Raw genomic sequence first — 24,717 nt, 5'->3', positions numbered from 1 at the left:
TGCATTGTTTGTTTTTGTAGGCTGCTCTGAAGAGAGCTGTTCTAGAGACCCAGCTAATTCATCTTGTGTCTGCAGTTCATATTGCCTTCTGGAATACGCATACGGAGCTAGGGATGATGGTTTTGGGAGACAACAGGGCTTGTGTGCATGGTAGCCCAGCACATAGTGCTGTGCATCAGTCTGCATCTGGAGGAGGAAAATACACAGATGCTGAATCACTGATGCTGAATCCACGACGAAGTGATGTGTAGGATCGAGGAAGTGTTGTGTAGGTTCATGTCACCTGTTGGTCCTTGCAGCAATGCAGTCTCTGAGTGCTAGGGAGGAACAAAGGCTCGGATCTCCCCTACTTCCAGAGAAGGGAATGAGAAGTGCTCTCCAAGCCCCTTCATGCTCTCAAACACTGTGTTGGAAGAGGACGCCTGTCTTGGAATCAGGCTGACAGGTTATGTGTTGCCAGCGCAGGGAAGGTTTAGCAGGATGTGCATGTGCTCTGTATCCAAATATGTCGTGCAATTTCATTCCAGCAAAAGGCTACCCCTTGCAGACAGGCTATCATTTGTTTAATGATAATGACAGGTTTGATATTTGTATCAATGTGAAGGTGATCCTGCCGTGAGACTTTACCATACTCAAGACAGAGAAGCAGGCGTTAATGTGCTTGAGCAGTCCAGGGCTGGGCTTAGCACAGCTTGAATCTTCCTGTTGTTTCTCTGCTCCTATCAGTTTATTGTCTTCAATTTATGCCAGTCAGGGGATTTAAGAAGGATATACACCTCTTTCCCACAGGTTTCCTAGAAATAGGATCTTAGGATGGATTTACCTGGGAGAAGTAGGTAGCTTGGAGATGTCTTGCTGGGGCAGGAGAGGTCTTCAAAACACAAACAGAAGCATCCCGAATGAAATAAGAAAATAGGGTACGCAATTGAAGTGGCCTCTTGTTTCTTACACGTCAGCTCAACACTTAGTTTTGCACATGGGGTAATAGTGAGTTGTCTGAGGTCTTCATCGCTGATGTCCTGTAGAAGCATGATATGAGAAATCCAAGTGGGCACACTGCACCTGAGATCTAAAATCACTGGTGGCTCTTTCTCAGTGCCATGAATAACGCTCTGACCTTGTTTGGTACTTTCCACCCACACGTCTGAAGGTTCTTTGCTGATGAATTGAGAATCCTGGTGCCTCTGGAAGGTAGGGAGGTGTTTAACCCTGCCTTGCAGATGAAGCAGACACAGACTGACTACCTGGCTTTGCCCAAAGATGCTGAGTGCTGTGATTGCTGTTGAAATCAATGGATACTTTATAGGACAGTTGCCTGTGGACATTAAGGTGTATTGTAATCCAGGGACCTGCTCTCTAGCAGTGCTGGGATATGGACTCTGATTCTCTGATTCATAGTCTTGTGCTCAACCACAGACAAGTTCTTCCTCCCCTCCATCCTTTTGAAGGTGGAAAGAAGGGCCTAACTTGCTAGGTAGTTTGTTATTAATATCTGGGATGCAAAACTCCCTGCAGATTTAATTTCGCTCAATCAGGGCTTCCCTTCCCCCAGGGATCTCTCTCAGTTTTTCATTCCACTTTGTGTTCCCACCTCCCCCTAATCTCATTTGTTCCCTAGATGTCATTTCTGTTCCTGCTTGGCTTTTCCCTGTGAGCAGTTCAGGTTTCAGTCTGCCCTCCAGATTTCCATCCCAGTCCTGTTTTGCCCTCCTCTCAAGGGGAGGTTCACATCCTGCTTCCTTCTCCCCTCTGGGGATCAATTCAGATTTCACTCTCTCTTCTTCTCTGCATTGCCCCGGGGTATCAGCCTAAACCTTGCATCTGCTTTTCATCTCTTGAGCCTTCATGAACTGGAAATCAGCCCGGTTGCCCCGTATCTGCCTTGACTGACACTGCATCTAAGCTCAACACCACCTTGGCCTTTCCCTTTTGAAGTCTCCTTGCTCTGTCCTAGGGACAGACTGATTGCATAAATTTGTATGTGTGCTCTGGTTCTTCATTGAAATGCAGCCCTTTGGGAAAGCATCAGAGAAAGCCCTGGCTGGAGGGAAAGTCCTCTGTTTCTATATATGGCACTGTTTTGCTTAGGACAGATATGTAAAAGAACCCCTTCTTCAAGCTGGTTTTGTTCTGGTGCCTTGCAAAGGCCCTTAGATGAGATGGCTGGGAATGAACTCCAAAACAGGGCACTGAGTCTCTGGGGAAGCTTATGAGGGAAAGGGGGGTGGAAGTAGGAAGGAGGATTTGGCCTTTTAAAACTTCTTCTCAAGGGGTGGACTGAGACCACTGATTACGATAGCCAATAACACTTGACAGCAACCCAGATGGGCTTCAGACATGGCTGTGTCCTTAAGATCCAGCTGCAGTCAGTGCATAAACTCCTGCTTTCCTGCTCCAGGCTTAAGAGCAACCTGCGTTTATAAGGTATTTTCCACACTTGTGGCCTTGGTCCACTGGCAGTGTATCTTGTGCAGCCATTTCTAAGCTATCTTAGAGATGAGGGAGAGACAGATCTTCTCTTTGTGCAAATTCCCTGCTCCAACAGGGCTTCTATCACCCTCTGGGAGATGTTTTCTAGGCTCACAGGGGACAAGCCCTATTTTCATGGACCTGTCTAGAGGGACATAACAATTGTGTCCACAATAGAAACTAAGCTCAAGGCATGGTTGTCGCTGTCAAACCACTACTGAGGTTGCCCGGCACCCTTTTAAGGGGTGAGTTGCACGAACTACTGTGCATGGATATGACTTGTGCCTGCTGGAGGATGGCTCATCCGTAATAAGGAGAGGACTCTGAGCTCTTGAAGGCCTTTCATCTGGGGAGCTCCAAGAATTCAATCAAAAGCCTGCACCACCCAGCAAGGGTGGGGCCCTACACCCATTTTGCAGAAGGGCAAGTCATAGCATAAGAAAGTGAAGGTGATGGGGTTTCAAGCAAGGCCTCTAATTTTGGAAGCCTGACATCAGAGTGCACTTTCTCCCTTCCCAGAGGGGCTGGTCTGCTAGCGCTCCATGTGAAACCAGTGGGCTGAACTGGGGCAGCTCAGCCCCTTAGGAGTCAGACATAGGGTTTATCCTAGCAAGAAGCCCTCTTGTGTTGCTTCCCAACACATGGAAGTTGCCCACAGCAACCAAGTTGTGCCAGAAGTGGCTCTGAGCTCCCTCTTCCCTTCAATATCTAGACTTCAATCCCTCCACCCAAACTGAAAGCCTGTGATGCTCCAGCAAAGTTGATCTTTCTCACTCTCCCTTTCTTTTTTAATTATATTACTTGTGTGTATTTAATGCAATCCCTCTAGCTTCATTTCTTGTGTCCCACTTCCCTGGGGCACAGCAACTGGTGCCAAAACTACTGGGAACCAATCAGAGAAACCTGCGGAGCTGGGATGGAGCCAGCCCCAGTCACGGGAGCCGTCTGATTCCAAGTTAATTCCTTTCAAGTGCGGGATGTGGTGGAAAGAGCCTTGCTAGAGAGGGCTACCTGCCCCATGACTCGTTAGGTGGACATTGCACTGCCCTCCTCGTGGATGACTGAGCTGGGGACATCAGTACTGTACAGCAGGGAGGCAGTGCCAGGTATTTAGATGTTTGGTGACTGGTTGGAAGCCAGAGGGCACAGAGAATCCAGAACAATCACAGTTCACTCCCTCTAGAGAAGAGATCCATGGAAAGGGGAGATTTTTCATGCAGGAGAATGGTGAAGGGTCTGGTTCTGGCCCCAGAAAGGCCCAATAAGGCAGCTTTGCTGCTGACTTCAACAGGAACGTGATTAGGCTCTGGGGAACCTGTGTGAGCATGCAAGAGGGCATGGGAGAAGCCATGAAGGCTGGTGTGTGTGAAATCAGATTGATAAGGAAAGGGGCAGGGATGCAGCCCAGGGTGGGAGCAAAGAAGATAAGCACAAAGGTGTAGGCAGAGGTGGAGCTCTGGAGAGCTTTGGGAGTTGGGCAAGTGAAATGCAGGGAGCAGCGCTGCAACGCATGAGAAGGTTTGGGGCAGAAGGGCCAGGACCCCTGGACTGAGGATGGCTACGGAGGAAGGGGCAGGGAGAGTCCTGGAATGGAGACATGAGAGGGCTGACAGCCTTAATGGTGGTAAATTGCTTTCCATGCTTTTGTTTGGAGGTTCTCGCCATTCTGACCAAGACAATGGGATATCCTTCTCCCCTTCTTAAAAGCATGTCCAGTTTGGCATGCCCACAGGCGTTTGCAGAGAAGGTGCCCCATGCCCGAGTGCAGACAGTAAGAGTGAAGATGCTGCCAGTGGTTGCTTTTCAGTGTTTTTCTGTGAGTTCTGTGCTCCCTGGACACAGATCACCTTCCAAAAGCACTAGTTAGCTTCTGCACTCCTGATGCTCCTGCAGAGGCTGCAGTCTCTAATGTGGAGAGCAGCCCTTTGTCAGGATGCACCTACTGAGCAGGCTGTGATACGAGCGTGGCAGGTGCTCTTCCCACCTCTGGTTTTGGTTCTTCCCCTCCCTTGCCCAGCACCTGCTTTGATGCATATGGTCATTTTGAGGTTTATTGTCGGCACAAGGGAGAGGGGCAACTTACTTCTTTTCCCTGTTCTCTAACTGCAGAAACACTAAAGGGATGCTGCATCAGAAAGCCTGTGGATGCAGAGCTTAGTGTGGTCCTCTTCATTTTCTTTTGGGAAGCATGTGGCTTGCTTATTGTTAGTTTTGATTTCCCACCCCCACTTTTACTACAGCTAAGGCACAACTATTCACGTCCCGAGCTGAAGCTCAGAGGGTAAAGCGTATCAGATCAGGCCTCAACTAATGAACTCAAAAGCCTCATATAGCTGCGGTGCAGGTGTGTTGAGGTTAGGGATTGCATTTTAATGTTCCAATGTGCTGTCATTGCTGAGTTTGTGGATATAGTCTGTTAGACATCCAGCATGAGATTAACTCCCCTTTTGTCAGGCTGCCTGCTCCTGAATAATCCCCCCTCTTCCCTGCGAAAGCACATCAGATGTTATAGGGTGAATACATAAGGGTTTGCTGCTTTCTCCCTGCCAGTCTGTTAAGCCTTGCTGTATGTGCAGGATAGTACATGTGGAAATAGTAATTGCAAGCCCATTATTATTATTATTGCTATAATTTATTGTTAGTGTGTTTTTTATTTTATGGTGCCCACGTGTGTGGGTAATTCACGGAGAAGTACACTTACGCCATTGGAAGGTGGGAAGGCTTAGTTAAGTGCAATAGCCTTGGATTCAGTTTTCAGACCTGCTTCTGTCTTAAAGCTTCCTCCTTTGACTTCAGGCAAATCAATTTGGGCAGCTTGAGACAGTTCTGTTGTATTGAATAGTGCTTTGGGAGTGACTGAGCCCTGTGCTGTTTGTTTTCAGACCTAAAGTCTGTGTGTACCTGATCCTCTGCTACTTAGTGAAATAGCCTTAGCACTCTGCAGTAAGGGAGGAGGGACAGATATGAGTAAGTCAACCTCTTAAACAGATGTGAGTTGCTGACTACGAGATAAGCCAGATATGAAGGCAGATAAATATCGGTTTCAAAGAGGTTACCGTCTAAATAGAAACTACACAACAAATACGATTGTCTTCTATCTCACAATGATGACCGCAGTTGCTGCCTACTACCTGGTGCTGGAGAAGGCTGACATGGCTTTAATGGCCTTGCTGTGGCAGGGTATGGAGATCTCTTACCTAGATTTGGGGCAAGCATCCGGGTGCTGAATCAGTCAGCGGGTCTCACCTTTGTGAGCAGGATGACGGAGCAATGCTTACATTACATCAGAAGTGCTCATCAAAAGGAGCTGCATTCAAGCTGCCTGCTTTGGTGTCCAATAAGTGAGGAAGACCAATTCAGATTACCAGTGAGCAGTGTTTAAGATGAGTTTATAAGAGGTGAGCTGCAGCCAGCGTCCTGCCCAACCAATGGGATCGGACCATCAGTTCATTGAATCAAATGTGGGTCAGTCTCTCGGAAGGGTTTGACCTTCCACGTGGTGAAATCAGAGCTGCTAAGGTGAATCTTTGCAACTTCCTCGTGTAAGGCTGGCTTTGTGCAGCTTTCAATATGTCTGCAGGATGTTTTCCTGAGCCGAACGCTTGCCAAAAGTTCACAGATCAGTTACAAAACAGATGTACTTTTTTTTTTCTCTCCTCTCCCGTTCTTCCTACTGGTAAGGAAGAGTTTGTGCAGTAATTGCAGGCAGGTTGGGAGATGTTTTCTTCATAATTCTCCTTCTTATGAAATGTTTATGAAACACCTTCCACAAATCGGTTACGCAAGCAAGCTGAAGAGCTTTGATCACTTTCCATCACCCTCAATATGTTTCTTAGTTTGTTTTGCTTTTTGTTTCTGTGTTTAGGCCAGCGATAGGGAAGAAACAACCCATCCTTGCCCAGGCCCAGCAGATGTGCTAGCCAACTAAGGAAAGGACTCTCTTTCCTCACAGTCACCCTTCCTGTGTTTTTCACTCCCATAGCTTGAGGGCTGCTGACCCTATTTTAAGGCTGCGAAAACATCCACTTGAGATTTGCAAGCTTGATTCCTTTCCTATCCCAGAGCCCTCCTTCGCTCCGCGTTCCAGTGCCGCCACCTGCCGTTACCTCCTCGGGAGGAGCTCGGAGCTGCTCCCGCTCCTGCCTGGAGACTCCCCTGCAGCCCAAAGGGAAGAGGATGCCTCTGAATTGCTCCGCACCTCACCTCAGCTGTGAGCTGTGAACACGATGTGTTTGCAGCGCGCTACCTGGTCCCGCTGCTCTCCAAGCTTCTCCTTAGATTGTTTCCCTTAGATTGTGTTATTTCCCCAAATCGAATTCCATGGGAAGAAACTTAGAGCTGCTCTCAGTGACTTCCCATTCCCCATTTATCTAGCCTGACCATCATGTAAAGCCCAAGGTCCTGAAGACCCCCAGTGGGATCCAAATCACTGTCGCCCACTTGCAGCGTTTAGCAGGGTTCTCATCACATCACCTACATGAGGTGATTCTGTGATAATTTCAACTGGGTTTGGATCCTTAAAGAAGACTTTTCTCATGCTTGTAGCACATGCCTGCAAATCCGAGGCAGATGCACTGGGAAAGGAGAAGGCAACTCCTCCCTTTGTTTTATTAATTGGAAATTTACATGATTTTAAGGGAGTCTCATGATATTGAGTGGCCTCGCCCACAATGTGTGTGGTTTTTTGGGGTTTTGGTTGTTTTAATGTACAGTTGGTAACACTGCCGGTTTAGCCAGGGAAAAAAACCAAAGGTGCAGGATTTGCATAAACCATCCCAAAAGCTTTGGATATACCCTGAACTTTTGCTAATGAACAATTAGCCAGCTGCAGACCTGTTGGGGAGAGGAAGAGGAGGGAGAGGTAAATTCGAGCCCGAACCCAATGAAAATAGGTGCAGGGGAGAAGGATTTGTCAAGAACACCCAGGTTCCCGCCCACTGCGCAGGAGGGAGCCAGAGAATTCCAGGGACGGGGGAAGGAGCAGTGGGAGATGTTGTTGTTTTTAAATCGGGAACCGGTCCTTTGCCAAACCCACCTCCCGTTCTCATGTTGTGCGATGCTGGGATGCAGCTACACACCCCTTTCACCCTGGAACCCTTCCAAATCATTCCGCTTGGCAGCTGTAAAAATTGATTTCAGTTTGGAAATGGCTTGTGCTTCTTCAACACTCCACTCCTATTGGGATCATAACTTAGGCGGGATCAAGTGCCTTGTTGTCTAAGACGCGGATAACTCTTCTTTTTGGGACTGTTCAGGCTCGGATGACTGCGTTGTGTGAGGCAGATACCCATGAATTGCAAGGAGGGGTAATTTACTTTTTTTGCTTTTTGGCTCGGATGACTCCTTTTTAACGCACCCTCAGCAAGGAAAACGTGCGTAAACCCATTTGCCTGCAATGACTGGATGGCTCAGGGGTAACGGTGTATCCTCCTGAGCCTTTTGTCTAACATTTAGCAGCTTTGTCACTATCGGCATCGATAGCGATCAAGAAGATCTTTCCATCTGATTTTTTCTTTTCACCAGGCTAAGAGGGATGATCATGCCAACCTGAAAGGTAGGAAAGAACTGGAATTCGTAGCATGTAAAACTCTTGTTGCAAGGAGCTGGTAGGATTGCAAAACTAGTTTCGGCAGTGTCCAGAGCTATAGTTGTAATGAAGGGAGATGTTGCAAGTCTCTTCCCTTTGCAAAGTGCCTTCCAAAGCGCAGAGGGTTATGTTACATGGCCAGCTCACTGCGCTGCAGTCGTGAGCCTCTTGCGATGGCATTTTCTCCTTTGCTCCTGTGGTGATTTGTGTGCTCTTTTGCTTGAGTCAAACTGAACCAAAACCTCCCTCAACCAAAAATACTTGCTTGGGCCATTCTTTTTACAAGCTTCATTACTTGTCCCCCTCTGCTGGTAGGAGGTTGCATGACCTAAAGCCCACAGCACCACAAAACCCCTGCAATCGTGACCCTCGTTGCGGGCTCTGGAGTAGTTTGATGTGAGATGCTGAGGTTCAGCCATAGTAATCAGAGTGAGCCTACGCTGCTGAGCCCATGGGCAGGGTTTTCAGGACTTCTCCTTCCGGATGATGTCCTGCGAAACCGAAGCTGTCTCTTGTGCTAGAAAGGCTTAGATGAGGAATGGGATTCATGATGTTCTTCCATGCATTGCCATGCTTAGGAATAAATTGAGCTGAAGTCTGGAAATTGTTTGTTTGATCTCTTTTTAAACAGGATGTGTTACAAGAGCTCTATGTGACTTTTCTGTCTCCTATGCATGGTATCTGTGCATAGAAACTCCTTATACAGCTTTCAGGAATGAACCTAAAACCTTCCAGAACCACCCCAGCTGTGTTCCCTTCAGCCCTGGTCCCTGGGTGAAGTCTTCTCTTCAGAATGTGGAACTCAGAAGGCCTGATTTCCTTGTGGACTGGAATCTATCCCGAGCATTAAAATAGGTCAAGCTTTGACCACTGGATAAGGGGCTGACATCAGTGAAGTTTTCCAGTTCTTTCTCCATAGCATGTTCAAGATAAGAAAGTGGCTTTTCCTTTCCCAGATGAGTACAGGTTTTGTCACTTTCTGATAGAAGCTGAGCACAAATGTTTGGTGCCTGGGGTGCTGCATTTTCAGGTCTGGAAGATTATGCTGCTTTTTGAGATCTTTAACTTCATGACCTTTCCTTTCCTATTACTTCGTACCATTCTCTCCTATCTACAGAACAAAATGGGAGGCTATCTATAGCCAGCCCCACCATCGAGCTGTGAGTCGTGACCTATAAAGGGTAATAGCTTTGTGTCTTCCTTTATAACTCCACAAAATAACTCTGTGTTCCATCTGAGGAAAGCGCTCACATGCTTTAAACCTCACTAAGCCACTGGAACTTGATTACTTCTTGAAGGGTTTTAATTCATGCATTCTGATAGAGCAAACTGCAAGCCTTCCCTTGGCTTGGTAAAGCAGGAAAACTATGTCCATGTGATAAACTGAAGAGCAAAAGTAGGGGAACAGTCGTGTCTTACTGCAAAGCCAGGGATGGAAGAGGTGAGCCCTGATCTTTAACTTTTCCCTGAAAGGAGCCCCTTCCCAATCTTTTCCTGCCTCTCATCCTTCTAGGCACCCCACACCTCCTGCATCCCCTTGCCTCTGCCCCCTAACGCTACAATTCCATTGCTCTCTTTCAGATTAAAACTGAAGACCTCAGTGACTCCTTGCAATCTACAATCCCCCCTAGGTCAGGTCACCTTGTGCAGGGATCATCAATGATGCCCGGAAGCCAAATTGCAGGGGTAAGTGATTCCAATGCTGCACAGACTCCAAGGTCTGAAATGGCACTTTGAGTATTTTGACAAGAGGAGGCTTGAGGGTATGATGGACACTAAACTGGAAAAGAGTCTCTTGGCAAGAGTCAGTTTCCAACTCAGCCTCTTTCTTTTCCATAGAAGGTTACACATGGGTTCAAAGGTAGACCGCACACATACTTGAAAATGATTTCCTTTGAGGGTTTACTAAGTAGGTAAACTCAGGAGCTCTCTTGAACTGAAAATAATTGAAGGCTGAGACAACACCAAGGGGAAGCGTTAGATATGCTTGCTTTCTCTTTCGTGAACATCTGGTTAATGCCAATGTTGGAGATAGGATGCTCAGCTAGAGTAACTCTTGATGTGAACCAGTATAGCCATGCTTGAGTGTATTGCCTCAAGTTGATTTACACCCAGAGAAGAAATTCCTTGAGGGATATTTCCTAAGGTAAAAAGTAGGAGTTGAGCACTTAACTCTTGTTAAAAGCTAGTGTGAGTTAGATGCCAGAAGGCCACACAGCTGCTCAGCAATCAGTAGTATCTATCTTCCTTATTCTTTTGCAGGGTATTCAGATCCCATACAAAATCTGGCACTGTTCAGTTTCTCCAAAGCTTCGAAACAGTTCTTGAGAAGCTCAAGGAGCTCTGATTGAGCAATGACTTCCTTTAAAAATATACTTATAAAGAGCTGGTTTTACTGGGGCATCTGCATGTGTGTGCCTGTGTCTATCCCAAGCAAATGCAAACTCTTATCCCCTACTCCCAACAAAGGTCCTGGGGCTGGGACCCCAGTAATGTGACAGAGAGTTAGCGTGTAATCCTGATCTCTCAGTACCTATTGCCTGATCTGCTGGATGCGTATCATTTCCTCCAGACAAAGATCAGGAAACACTTTTAGATCTGGTCACTGTGTTCATTACAGAGTGTTTGCTGTAGGTGCAGAGAATCGGGCTCTGTTGGGTATTGCTTCTTTCCCATGCCAGCACATAGCTGCCTGGGAAACCAGCCTTCCATGGAAAGCAGGCTCTCGATGAGATGGGACAGTCAGTTGCACTTCCCTGTGTAATTTTAGGGAATTCCCTCTCTAAATCATCTGGAAGAAACTGGAATCCCAAAGGTTTCCCTCTGATTTCTGACAACCAGGTTTTGATTGCCAGCACCTCTGTATGCTCTATGAAGAGCAGACATCTGAGTTTTCCTCTTCCCTTTGTTTTTCCCCCCATAGGATATGAGCTCTCTCCACACCTTGCAGCAGCTTGTATTGCTTCCTGGTCATATGCAGTCAGTTCCCCAGTTTCTTCTGTCTCAGTCACAGGCCGGGCAACAAGGTAAGAGCAATGAAAGCTGAAAGGGTGTTGTTATAAGCAGATGCTTACCTAGGGAAAACCTCTCTTCTCTTTGCTGTTGCTTTCAATCTGGTCTGTTACTTTATCCAAGCATGATGGTATCTTTACCCTGTACATTACCAGATGCTGTTTCCCATGCCTGGGATGATCCCATACTTGCGTAGTTGCTGCGGGAAGGGTCCAATTCCAGAGATGCTCCTGGCACCTGTGCCTTGTGTGCGCCAAGAGTGCCACCTTGGGGCCGCTCTCTGCAGGCTTGAAGGGATCTCACCTCTGGAATTCCGGCTGGCTTTCAGGAAAACGGGAAGGAGCAGTCGTAGCCTGCCTGGGCTCCCAGCATTGCTGGGTTAGCGCCCTTCATTTCATGCAGAAAACTGAGGAGAGGTGGAGTTGATCTCAAGTACCTTAGAGAGAGTAAATCCATGGATGGACCTGAGCTGCTGTGGTGAAAGGATGGTGCTGGCCCCTAGAACAAATAGGTCTAACCTAGCCAGGAGACACCTGGGGATGAGAGCTGAGAGGTTTGCCAAGCAGTTGTTCCCAAATCTTGCTCCAAGCCATGGAGGAGGGCAGGAGGCAGAACTGAAACACAGTGTAATCAGACCCACGAAAGGGATGAAAGCACTGAGGACTGAACTCACTACTAGAGAAAGTCTCTGTGCTCCTATTTTTACTGGCAATTTCAATGGCATTTCTCCACCAACGGGGATACAAGCATGCCACTGATAAAGTTTTATGCTGCTTGTGGACAGACACACGTAGGCTTTGATCCATAACCTGACAGACAGATGAAAAGGGACGTGGGTCCTTTGCTCACATTCTTGACTTATTCCAGCACAGAGGTCCCTCCACATGACCCAAAATTCAGATTTAAAACCTTAAAATCTCTGCAGCTTAATTCTACTGATACATAAGCCCCCAGAGAAAATGTTTATTATAGGCAGGTGGGAAACCTATTTGTCTGTGGCAGCATATGAACTCTTTTCTCAGCCAAATGATGCTGAGTGCTGTATAAAGAAACTACTTGATATATATATCCCAATAATCTAGTATTTAGTTTGTTTGAATGGCAGGGTCAGGATTGCTTACTGCTTGCTTTTATTCATGTATAATAGGAAACATTAGAGTGCAAAACAAGAGTTGTTCCCGCTTATAGAGTGAGATTTTTCTGTTAAGTGAATTCTTTTGGCAGCTATAACCCCTCAGACACATGGACACTTGCTTGGCCATGACCCTTTTTGGTTCCAGACTTGATAAAGACTGGGTTTTCCGGCTTTTTGTGCAAGAGCACTTCCATTGGAACAGATGATTGCCAAGTTTTAATGATCCTTTGAATGGGCAATCACAGCCAGTGGGGAGTAAAAGTGAAGGCATAGACTGGTTTTTGTGGAATTAGTTGTTTGCTACAGATACAGTGGAGCATTCTTCATACCAAAGAGATGCATGAAATACTCCTGAAGTTGTTCCTCAGGCCATCATGGAAAACCCTTGATGTTCCTGAGGTCTGACTGATGGGTACATCAGCTCATGGGTTTCGTGGCCAAAGGGACCTGGCTGTGGGCTTAACCTCCCCAAGAGGATACACATTTTGGGTTGGTTTTTTTGTGTTTTCATGCTCGTTTTAAACCAGATCTGTCCCAAGATTTGCTTCATTATGCTCTGATGTGATTATTGTGCAGCTCTCAAAGCAGCTAATGCTGGTGCACCTAATAAGGAGGTGAGAGCTCTGTACTGTGAAGGTGGAAGCAAGCAGCCGGGTAGATGCTGGGAATACTGTCAGCCAAAATATTGCTGCTGAAGTCTTCATCTTAGGAAAACACAGCCTTGGTCCCATCAGCTGTCAAACCGGTGATTCCTGACTCCAGCCCATCATTTTCATTTGAGCTAGAGCTTTGCTTTCGCAAAGGTGTTCAATCATGATTTTAAAGACTCCAAATGACAGAGCATCTGCCATGTCCCTAGGCAAGCCATTCCAGTGATTAATTACCTTCACTGTTCAAAATGTGCACCTCATTACCAGCCTGCATTTGAAATTCAAAGTTGTTCCAGCATTAGAGGAGGCTTATTGAAGCTCCAATCTAAATAAATAAATGGGATCCTGCACATTCAGACCTAAATTAAAAGAGGGAAGTCAGAAAGGGGGAGGGAGTGATTGATTCTGGAGATATTTTTCCCAGTTCTTTTAGCAGAAGTCCATAAATTTGTATAGCTTCCCTGTGACTGTCAGTTGCAATCAATAGAATATATTGACTGTTTCAAGACAGGTAATAAATCCTCACTGAATTCTATAGGCTTCACTCACAACAGGCTTGAAGAATCTGACTTCATTTTTAGGGAACTGCGCTGCTTTGGTCACTACTTAATCCTTTAGGGCATTGCTTGTAAGAGATATAGGCTTGTACTAGGCAGTTTGTCAACTAAACAATTATGCGGTCTCCATAAATACTGGGTTTTGTTAGTTTTATAGATTTCCCTTCTTTTTTCTTTTCATCATTTTCTGTCAGCTTGTATATTCCAACAGAAATCCAATTTATTCGAAATACAGTAGAGAAGAAAAGAAAGGGTCAGATGGCTTCAGAATGATGCTTCAAAATGAAATGTAGAGTAGAAAGCAAAGTGGGGTAGGCTCATGAGATTAACTTTAACAAGATCAGTGCTGAAAGCTGGAGTCAGAAAAGCTTATATTGGAAAGAAGATGCGCTCTCCTAAAAGCTGCAATGATTAAGCACTGGGAGAGATCACTACTAAGGGTGCAGTAACTTCTGTGCTGCTTGGCATCTGAAATCAAAGTTAGGTGTCTATGTAAAAGGTCTGTGCCTCAGTTCAGCCTTAGATTAACGAGCTACATGCAGGGATCAATGGATATTTTACCTATATCATTATTGCAATAATCCCTTTCAGGCTAAAAAGACATGGAAAGAATCTTTTCTTTCTCATAATCCAACTTGGAGCCATCCACATTTGTAATGGCTGAAACGCTCATATTTGGAACAAGAGCTAACTGATGTTTTCCATTGAGAGCTTTCTGAGGCTTTCTGGTGCTGGGTGATGTTCAGCTGCCTAGATGCTGATGAAGGAGCTGATGTGATCACATCTGTCTCTTTTTGTCTCCTCAGCTTTGCAGCCAAACATCCTCTCCTTCCCTCAGCAACAGGGCAGCCTTCTCCTCTCCCAGCCAGGACCCAGCCTGGCATCACAGGTAACTTGCCCCAACATACAATCCCGCCTTGAGAAGCACCATTCCACAAAAGGTGCTGCTTCATTAAGGGCAAATGTACTGTTCTGTCGTTGTGACTTTATGCATCTTCATTCTTACAGGCTGTGGGTCGTTCTGGCCTCCCTGGCTCATCGGTTGAACCCCACCTGGATGTACCCCAGCATTTGCAAGTGGCAAAGCACCTAACTCCATCAGGAGCATCTGAGGAGCCCAGTGACTTGGAGGAGCTGGAAAAGTTTGCTAAGACTTTCAAACAAAGGCGAATCAAATTGGGGTTCACGCAGGTGAGCAGCCCCATCAGTGGGAAGAGCGGTGCCACTTGTGATGTGGACTTGTTGGGCTGGGGGAGCTTATGGCAGAGGTATGAGTGGATGGAGGGCTGGATTAGGTACAGTTTGGCTTCCTTTGGAGAATCCCCTTCCAAGCACATAACAGACAAACCCTTCTGGCTATTTCATTACCGTGATCTCATTACTGCACCTTCTTCAGTATAGAAAGACTCAAGGGTGTAGGGCAGATTCCCATGGGAATTCACTTTCTTTGGAAGGCAGGCCTTGGAAACCAGGCTGATTCTATTCTGGAAACAACCTGAGAGGAGGGCTGGCAGCAGGAAGCTGGGAAGAGCTTTTCTGAGCTCACGCTGTGATTTGCATCTTCCCTGGCAGGGTGATGTTGGACTCGCCATGGGGAAGCTCTATGGCAATGACTTCAGCCAGACGACCATCTCCCGCTTCGAGGCTCTCAACCTGAGCTTTAAGAACATGTGCAAGCTCAAACCGCTGCTCGAGAAGTGGCTGAGTGATGCAGGTAGGTGACATCCTGTGTATCAGTGCCATCAGCCTTGACCAGGATGAAAGGACCCACCCCAGAACCTCCGATAAAAGCCAGGAACATCAAAGCTGGAGCTAAGACCTGTCGTATCCGTAGCTGAGCTGGTAATAGACTACTTTGTGGACCACAGAGCAGGTTGCAGAGCTGCCTGGATATCAGACCACATCTGTTCTTTCTCCCTGGCAATATGGGATTCACGTTGTGATTTGGTGTTTGGGCCGGTCACTTCCTGCATCACCTTTTGCTCTGTTGCATGGCCTGGGGTGAATCACTGGGCTGGTCCATTCAGTCCCTCCCTATGTAAACTATCAGAATAGGAAGAGACTCCTACTAAAGTGCTCGGAGATCTGCCCTTAGGCAGCAATTAAAAAAGGAAGGTATCACTGCAAGGGGAATCCCCAGTAGGAGCAGGATTAGGCTGATGTCCTCTGCTGGCTGCAAACCGGTCTAGGAATGGCATTAGCCTAATGTGCTTCACACAGCCATTTGGGAGTTGAGCAATTTATCAAGCCAGGAGGTGTCTCAGCTACATGAGACCTGATCCATGTGGTTTAAGTCAGTATCTTTAACTGTGTGAAATGAAGGCACTGGGAAATGCATGGTCCCTATTGGAGCAGGCTTGAAATAAGCTGGAAAAGGAAAAATAGTGTGTTGATTAAAACTTTCTCATTCCTATTTCTTTCCTGATTTGGGCATTATCATTGATGGATTTGGGACTGTCAGAGCAATTTTAATCATCATCAGAGGAAGGACAAAATGTAGGAACATTTTACTTACTTTAAGAGGTGCTATACTTCACAGAAAGGCTCTAAGAGTGAAAATAACTCATTGTCTTCTCGATGATCTCCTTCTTTCCCCAGAATCTGCTCCTTTAGATTCTTCCATGAGCACTCCTAACTCCTACCCCTCAGTGAATGAGATGTTTGGACGGAAAAGGAAGAAGCGAACCAGCATTGAGACCAACATTCGCTCCACACTGGAGAAAAGATTTCAAGATGTGAGGGGAAAATCTTTCCATGTTCTGTGGACTCTCTTTGGGTTTCGCATTTGCTAGGTCATAGTAGCACTGATTCCTCAAGAAGAGAGGTCTTGTTTGTTTGCTTGCTTTGATAGCAGGTTAGAAGAAAGGGGATAAGAGGAAAAGCATCAAAACCAAAGAAATCGGATCCCATTATTTCCTTGATAAATGGAGTTTTGAAGGAATTAGTTTCATCCCCACAGCTCCCCATTATCATTCACTGACCAGTGTCATAACCAAAGCTGATTTCCTGCACCCTTCTCTCTCTGAGTTGTGACCTTGTATCGCAGGAACAGTGTGGCCACGTTGTAGCATGGAAACGATGCCCCATTAAGCAGGTATTCTGAGACCCAGAAGTAGCTGCTCCCTTAATTGCTGCTGAATCACTTCACAAGTGGAGCCTTTTAGTTTTTAAGCATCAAGATTTTAAAAGAAAACAGCTTGAAATCAGTTGTACTAAACTGGGCATTGAAAAATGCTCATCAAAACTGGTTTTGACCAGCCCTTGTTTTTTCTTGGTTTCTCCTTCATATCTGATCATATCACAATTCCCCCCTAAGACCCTTAATGAGAACAAAAGACACTCATTGTCATATCTTGATCGGTCCCTCTTTTTTTTTAGCTAGTATGAGCCATTCTTTGTAATTGAAGAACTGCCTTGGCATCTCCATGCTAGGTATTTTTGATCCTCGAGTCTCCAACTCAGATCAAACCCCACAGAGCTAAATGCTGTCAAATTCAGCAGACAAGTGACTCAGAAGAAAGGACAAGCACTATTATTGCCCTTCATAAATGAGAGATGGAGGAAGAAAGAGAATAAAGTTGGAACTGTTCAGCCTGGAGAAGAGAAGCTGCGTAGAGACCTCATAGCAGCCTTCCAGTATCTGAAGGGGGCTACAAGGATGCTGGGGAGGGACTCTTCATTGAGGACTGTAGTGATAGGACAAGGGGTAATGGGTTAAAGCTTAAACAGGGGAAGTTTAGGTTAGATTTAAGGCAGAAGTTCTTTACTGTGAAGGTGGTGAGGCACTGGAATGGGTTGCCCAGGGAAGTTGTGAATGCTGTTCAAAGCCAGGCTGGATGGAGCCTTGGGTGACATGATTTAGTGTATGGTGTCCTTGCCCATGGCAGGGGGGTTGGAACTGGATGATCTTAAGGTCCTTTCCAGCCCTGACTATTGTATGAATCCATGAAATAGCTTTCTTGAGATGCTGCAGGTTGGTGTGCAAACAGCACTTGGAGCTTGTGTGTCCTATGTAGTGATAAGACCACCAGCAGCCATAAGCTACCCCCAAGCAATGATTTAGGGTGCTGTTAAGATCAAAGAGTGTGGTGCCTTATGCAATAACAGGTCCAGGGCCTGTGACTCACCCTCCACACTGCTTCCATGAGACTTGATGACAATTCAGAGGCACTTTCTGGTTCACAGGACATAATCTCCCACCCAAATATTTACCCTTTGATTTAGAAGCAAATTCTGTCCCCTCCCCAGTTTACAGCCAACCCCACCCTGTTGTCCTCTGCCTTTCCAGCCTTCATTGATGCTGTAAATTACAGCTCTGTGGGACTTTCTTTAACCTCTTGCCCTTTCTCAGCAGAACCCCAAGCCCAGTTCAGAGGAGATATCCTTGATAGCAGAGCAGCTCTCCATGGAGAAGGAGGTGGTTCGGGTCTGGTTCTGCAATCGGCGACAGAAGGAAAAACGGATCAGCTGCCCAATACCATCCCCCATCAAATCACCTATCTACAACTCCAGACTGGTGAGGGCCTTTGGATGAAGGAGTTCTACATTCCAGCTCAAACAAGAAGGGAAAAGGGAGGGGGGGAACGCAGCAGGGTTTGCTGGAAAAGGAAACGGGACATTTCCGTGTAGACACAAGTCCCTCAGTTACTGGCAAGGCCGCCTCACAGTGCAGTGGGTGACTGTATCTCCAGGAATGTGCAGAGCGAAAGGTGGGCTAGCACATATAATCCACGTCACAACTTGAATGGAATCTCATGCCCACACTTACAGAGCGTTTACTTTTACTCTATTAGTGAACAATAGGAAGAAAATGTGAGTTTCCTAGAAGGTCATTTTAATTGTAGGTAATTTATCCAAATAGAGGTGCTATCCCAAAACTTTCAATCCTGAGATTCGTAAAGAAAAGCTTTCCAATGCCACTGGAGGAGGAATCAGCATCCCATGGAATAACATCCGCTCATTTCAATTTAGCTCTGAAATGTAATGGTAACTTACACATGATTGTTGTTTTATATCCGTGCAGAGATGCAGAATATACTTAAATAGTGCTAAGTGTCCTCTCCTCCTGTGCTCACACTCTGGCAAGTCAGGAAGGAGGAGAGAAGGAGAAACTATTGAGGGATGGTGAAAGCGTATCCTTGTAACCTGATGTCAGTGGCTACTGTGGATAACAAGCTACTATTGCATTTCTGCTGCTTAATAGTTGCTTCCACATATAAAAACAGCAGGAACCTCCCTATGGTGTGTAGTGCTGAAGCACAGGCGAGTGGGAGGCAGAATACCTATTTGCAAGCAGTATTTTATCTTGAAATCTGGGGGTTTGACTTCTCCATCAGAAGGCAGGCAACCATCACAAGGAGCTTGGTCACTTGTTGCGCAACACATTGGGTTCACAGTCACAAAACGCTGTTTGCAAGCCATGAGTTTCTGAAGCAGCAGCTTTGGTGAATAACTTCCCTGTGGATGCGCTGTGCAAAGTATGCCTTTTGCTCATCAGTCATTCTGAACAACACGGAGCTCAAGTATCGCGGTTGAACAACGAACGCCCCAGGCTCGCTTTGATTGCAGGCACCAAGTTACTAATTGTCACCTGAGAATTCTCACCCATCAAGAACTCCTTGAAGGAAAAGGGATTATTTGTGCTCGAGACCCGGTGAGCTGGGAAGCTGCGACTGGGAACATCCAATGTGAAACACCCAAAGGGCAGCAGCTCCTAGCAATCAGATCTTGTGATTTCCAGAAAGTTTGGGTTGTGTTTGATAATTTCAGTGTTTTCCATAGCTGATCCACAAATTTAGATATATAGAGATGGTTTCAGGCACATGTAACACTCATTCTGGTTTCTTTCCATGGGCCTGGATATGAGAATTGTGCTTTTACACTAGTGTGTGAATAGAAATATCTCTGGGAGCTTCAGATGTGGCTAAGAAGTCTACTGGGGAGCCCACACACCTAAAGGGAATGAGAAAGGAGTGGTGCTTTGTGATCTATACCCTCACAATGCCAACTGCTTATTCTTTGCTTCTGTTTCTCTCTAGGTCTCTACCTCAGGGTCCTTGGGGCCCCTCTCCGTCAATCCAGTGCATAACACCATGCCTGGGACTGGTAAGCCTTGAGAAACCTGCCTCACTCACCATTCCTTCCCTCCTTCCTCTGCTCTAGCTTTCTGACTACTTGGTTTCTAGGTCACTTTTTCAGGCCACTTAAGACCCTTGGGTTTGGCCAGGGAAAGTACCCCTGATATAACTTGTGTACACGGGATAAAACCAGCTGAGTCTGTTTCTTGGCTGGAACAAAGACATGGGAAGTTTCCCAGGCATGGTAACATTCCCTAGGATAATCCTAGGCAAATTTGATTGGGGTGTTTAGGTTTGGGAGCCAGGCACACCTAGAAGCCAAACAAGAGGAGTGCTTGGGGGGAGGTTACTGCTTACTGCATTTCTTCAGCAGAACATTGTCACATCTCCTTTGAGAAGTGTGATTCACACTAATAGAGACCCTTGCTACAGAAACAGCAGTACTGGAGCCCACTCTGTTTCTCTGTGGCTGGGGCACAGATCCTGCCTTGCTACTGCAGGGCAGGCAGTGAATGAGATGAGCAACGTGATGGGTACGAGATACGATGGGACCCGTTGGGCTTGGGCTGTGCGGGGCAGGAAAAGGAGATCCCGGTTTTATTCTGCTTTCTCTGCTACGCAGTAACATCATCGTGTTCCCCAGGGAACTCCAGCAGGCCCTCGTCCCCTGGCAGTGCACTCCATGCCAGCAGCCCCGGCACAGCCCAGAGCAACTCCAAAGCTGCAATGAACTCTACTGGTTTCAACTCTTCAGGGTAAGGCACTGGAGGGGGGTCACAGCTTGCTCTTTGGTGAAGGAATGGGGGGGATTGGGAGAAAAGCAAAGGGACCTTAGAGAAGAATATGAAAGCCTTTAGAGAGTCCAGCAACGTGGAGCTACATGGTGGCATGCTCTTACATAAAGCTTTGTATCTAACCTGAAGTTTCTTGGGATATGGCTCTTTTTCAGCTTGAAGACAAAGAGTAAATCAAGTTTTTCCTAAACAAAACCCCGTGCTGGTTAGAAAAGGATGGACTGAATGGAAACACTGTCCTTAAGGACTGCCCTAAACTAGCTCCTTGTGTGGAGGAAGCAGAGCAAAGCTTATTTTGCTCTTTCTGCTTGGATAACCCCCTGCACAGCCACTTTCCTCTCCTGCAGTGCCACCCAATAGAATAACTTGGGACTGCTGCAGAATAACTATTCCATGGTGGTAGATGAAATAAGAGCAAAGATTTTCCTCTACCCTGCATGTAGAGGCTACAAAAGCTTTCAGCCACACATATACAGGCTCAGAGCACTTGTGGCTGTTTCACTGAACATGCCTCTGTTGCATCTGAGCTGCTCAGGCCTCTCTGCACTTGTAGTTCCTGCTACATCACATAAAGAATGCTGTGTTAATAGGAAGGCAGCAGAGAGCAGAGGGTGTTTACCCATAGCTGCTGGGCTTTGAGTCATAGATCATCCTGTGCTGTGAATCAGACCTTCTCTTACGTGGAGGAAGTCCAACAGCCAGGTAAGATGTGAAATCCTGAGCACAATTGAAGGTGTTGCTTTGAAAGGCAGGGGTTTTTCTATAAGCTCCCAAAGGATGGTTCACTGGCTGCCAAGTTAAACTAAGGTTACAGAATAATAATGCCTTTTATTTCAAAGGGAAGCTGTTAACAACATGGCAATTGTAGCTCTTATTCCCTATGTTGCAAACAGATCTTGGTACCGATGGAACCAACCTACCTACCTCCATTGAGACGACTCCTCCTCCACCATGTGTAAAAGGAGCTTCTGACTTCTAGCTATGGACCAACTTCTCTAGGAACAATGCTTGGGGCAACATCTGGTGTTCCAGTGCCTTCAAAATGCTGCCAAATGAAGGTCTTGTTTAAGGGAGCCCATAGCAGCAGAACTCTCCAGGGACTCAAACTGCAGCTGACCTTCCCCAAGGATTCTCCACGCCAACAGTGACATTGTAATACTCTTCCAGGCATTCACTTCAAGAACGAGCCCTTGCTTAGCACTATTCGCATGAAACACTGCCCTCTGCTTGCAAATCTCTGCATTCACACTGGATTGCCTGGCAATCTCTGATCTGGAAGGATTTCTGTATCAGGACCCTCTTTTTCCCCTCTCGCTCATTTCAGAGCTTCCCATAAGAAGGGTCTATCATGCTGTTACTATCACGCACACATACCATAAACCCCCAAACTGAGCCGAGGTTACCCAGTTCATTTCACCAGAGACCTGTGTCTAGCTGTGAGCCTTGGTTTTCCATAGACTTCCAAGGTTGATGGCACTGTGCTTTACTCACTACCAAACTTGCTTTGCTTTGAGCCATTCTGTTCTCTTTCTAAAGGGGCTTTTTTTTCCTCCCCAGTTTTCTTTCTCCTTTTTATTTTTTTTTAATTAATATTTTAGAACCTTCTTATTTTTTCCTTTAAAAAAGAAAAAAAATGGTTGTCTTTTGCAAAATCCGTGTCCAGGTCTTGTTATTGTTCACAACTGGCCTCAATGCCCCCACTGGAGGATGCCACTGTTTCCAAACCTTGGGTTTCTGACTCCATTGCACACAGAAGCAGTTTGTATTGATTTGATGGGACAAGGGTTAGTGTTGACCTTCCCTTTTGCTTTCATTCATCCTTTGGGTTCTATCTGATACCAAACAAAACCAACCTGGAGCAGAGGTGTGCCTGTGTTCTGGCCTTTCCTGAGCTGTAAGTCATGTAGCTTGCCTGTGCTCTGCAGCACGCTCCTGTGTTCCGGGGGGGAACAAGTTGCATTGCTCACGTGTGAATCTTGAGCTCTATGTGTGCAAGTGGTTCTTAACTTCATGAGGTGCCAAAGTGTAGGGAACTTCACCTTTCACAGTGTATTACCAGGGAAATTGCAGTTACTTTGCAACTGTCCCTTTGAAAAGAGGTGGGTATTTAAAGTAGACTTGAGTCCTACCTATCCTTGGTCAAGTTGTCTATGGGTGCAAGTAATGAATTCAGTGGAACTAGGGTAAATGGGTACCTGGTATTGTAAATAGATATTTCTGAGGAGCCTTTTTTTTTCCTGATGACTTTTTTTAGGTAAAATGTGAGCTTTTGTTTTTTAAGTAAATATTGTCCTTTTTAATTGCTGGGGGGGGGATATTGATGTTTCTTATCCTACTCATCATGTTGAATCACTGCTATAGGGAGTCTGTGAACCTTAAGAGTTTATCAGCTACCTTCACACAAAGTATTGAGCCCTATATGCACATTGATATAAACAGCAGCTGTTGCTTTAAGTAAGGTTTTGTTATGACAACTGGAAAAGATAGGGTAGCATTTTGGGGGGGAAATAGAAATGAAAAAAATCTTTCTTTTTAATAATAAAATTGGGGTTTATTTTGGTTTTGGTTTTTTTTCCAAAATGCCCTAACACAAACAAGGGAAAAGCTGTATTTCTGTTTCTTGCCTTCCCCACCTCTAACTGAAACATTTTCATCGTATCTGTTTTTCAATGGAAACATTAAAATTAAAGGAAACTTTTGTTTTGGGGCAACAAAATCTGGTGTGATTTAAAAAAAGATGCTAAGGAAAAAAAAGACATGCAGATGGGAAGTCTTAATCTGACCCTCCTGGTTGCTATGGCCCTTCTTTCTGCCTTTCTTTCCTTGCATGCTGGGAGGGTTGATTTCAAGCCTTGTTCTCCATTGCTTTCCCACTACAGATAGAGATGTGTAATGAACTGTGACAGGTTTGGTACAGCTACATGGGTGGATTTTCTTGGCAGTGTTCTTTAAGGTTCCTATTACTGTCTCTATCAGAGACTTCCTTGTGAGAACTTCCCTGTCTTCTACAGCTAGAGTGACAGGAATTAAACCTGACAGGTTCTTCTATGGTGTGCCTTAATCACAGGGTTCATGAAGAGAAAACACATTCTCCTCCAGCCAAGGGAATGATCCTACAACAGGATTGTAGTGCTGCGACAACTGCATTTAAGCTCAGCTACCTCTTTGCTGTTTCTAAACACCCAGGGACTGGAACCAGTTTTTATTCACACACAGGATCTTTGTTACTGGATAGAGAACTGAGGTTGCTACCACACTTAAGTATTTTCCCTGATTAATTTCATATGAGCCTATGCATTGAACTGTCCTGGAGGCTGGTGGGGTATGACCTGTACTCATGTGCAGGTACAGGGGGTGGAATGGGAATTCTCCTGTCTCTGGATGGCATAAAACCCACAGTGAATTAAGGTGAGCCAATACACATTGACGACTCAATCATGCCTTCCCCTGCTAAACCTGGCCAGGGACCATTGCTATGGGCCCTTGGGGAGGAGATGCTGTGAGTCCTACAGGAGAGGTATAGGTGAGAGCTGGCAAATTCATAACCCCTGCCTCAAAGAGCTGCCTTTACTCTCAGGCCTTTCATTGAACCACCTTTCTTGAGCTCCTGTGAGGGCTGGCCAACACTGTGAGAGGAGGATGGAGGATGAAATGAATGATGTCTTTCCATGCCAGGCTGAGAAGTGATTTGCGTGTGACTGCTCACCATGCTGCAACGCTATGAATAAAGTCAGTAGGACTTGGATTTTGACCAAACAACAGCCCTGGCCAGGGATGAAAAAGAGAGGTGGAAGGGATCTTGCTCCAGCCTCTTCCTCCTAAAATATAGATCTTCAAATTACTACTCTACATAAAGGACACGAGTACATCACAGGATGGCACACTGCTAAGACAGTTACACTTCCTTTCCCTCTTCTTTCACCCCCTTTTCTTCTCTTTTCCCTTAAAGATTAGCAGACAGGAAGAACAGATTTAAACCACCAATTTGTACCTTTGCACCACCCTATATTATTTTACTTCCTGCATGATCTTGGGCAAATTACTTAATCCCCATTAGATGATGGTGTTGATAATCCGTCCTTCCTCCCAGTGCTAAACAGCATAGCTGATGGATGATGAGCACTACAGCTGATTCTGCTGCCAGCCACAATAGAATACCCTTACTACACTGACCCTTAGTAAAGCTCTAGTTGCCAGCTCATTTCTCTTGTGAAAAATCACAAGTTATTTCATAGATTATAAGCAATAGTTTAAAAGCTCAAAGTGACCATCCTTATAGCCTCATAGCCCTAGCATTCTTGCGTTAATCCTGTACCTGAAAGCCGAGCTGCAACTTGGCTACTGATTTCACATTCAGTTGACAGTCTACTTCAGCTCTTGGGTTTGGAGCCTTTTTGTCAAAGGAGACCAAAAATAAAGTTGTGAAAGGCAGCTCT

General features: G+C 45.9%; 2 protein-coding genes across 3 annotated transcripts in view; both read left to right on the top strand.

The window, feature by feature from the left end:
- The window catches only part of POU2F3 (POU class 2 homeobox 3), a 40,638-nt gene extending 18,686 nt beyond the window's left edge, over positions 1-21,952 (top strand). The window contains exons 5-14 of one of the 2 annotated variants that reach the window (XM_061368536.1): positions 9,638-9,742; positions 10,980-11,082; positions 14,217-14,299; positions 14,419-14,601; positions 14,983-15,124; positions 16,009-16,145; positions 17,765-17,926; positions 19,449-19,515; positions 20,110-20,242; positions 21,175-21,952. In XM_061368536.1, coding sequence (XP_061224520.1) covers positions 9,638-9,742; positions 10,980-11,082; positions 14,217-14,299; positions 14,419-14,601; positions 14,983-15,124; positions 16,009-16,145; positions 17,765-17,926; positions 19,449-19,515; positions 20,110-20,242; positions 21,175-21,214 — 1,155 coding nt within the window. In that variant the 3' untranslated portion in view covers positions 21,215-21,952. The remainder of the gene's footprint in view (positions 1-9,637; positions 9,743-10,979; positions 11,083-14,216; positions 14,300-14,418; positions 14,602-14,982; positions 15,125-16,008; positions 16,146-17,764; positions 17,927-19,448; positions 19,516-20,109; positions 20,243-21,174) is intronic. The other variant, XM_061368537.1, reaches the window with a different exon arrangement.
- Positions 13,293-24,717, top strand: part of TBCEL (tubulin folding cofactor E like) — a 320,977-nt gene continuing 309,552 nt past the window's right edge. The window contains exon 1 of the mRNA XM_061368545.1: positions 13,293-13,296. The gene's annotated coding sequence lies outside the window, so the exon portion shown is untranslated. The remainder of the gene's footprint in view (positions 13,297-24,717) is intronic.

The sequence above is a fragment of the Neopsephotus bourkii genome, unplaced genomic scaffold, assembly GCF_033783945.1.
Source record: "Neopsephotus bourkii isolate Nb327-2 ecotype Australia unplaced genomic scaffold, CSIRO-AGI_Nbou_v1 NB_1433, whole genome shotgun sequence".
NCBI lineage: Eukaryota > Metazoa > Chordata > Aves > Psittaciformes > Psittacidae > Neopsephotus > Neopsephotus bourkii.
Note: the sequence above shows the minus strand (reverse complement) of the source record. Positions and strands in the feature narration are given on the sequence as shown.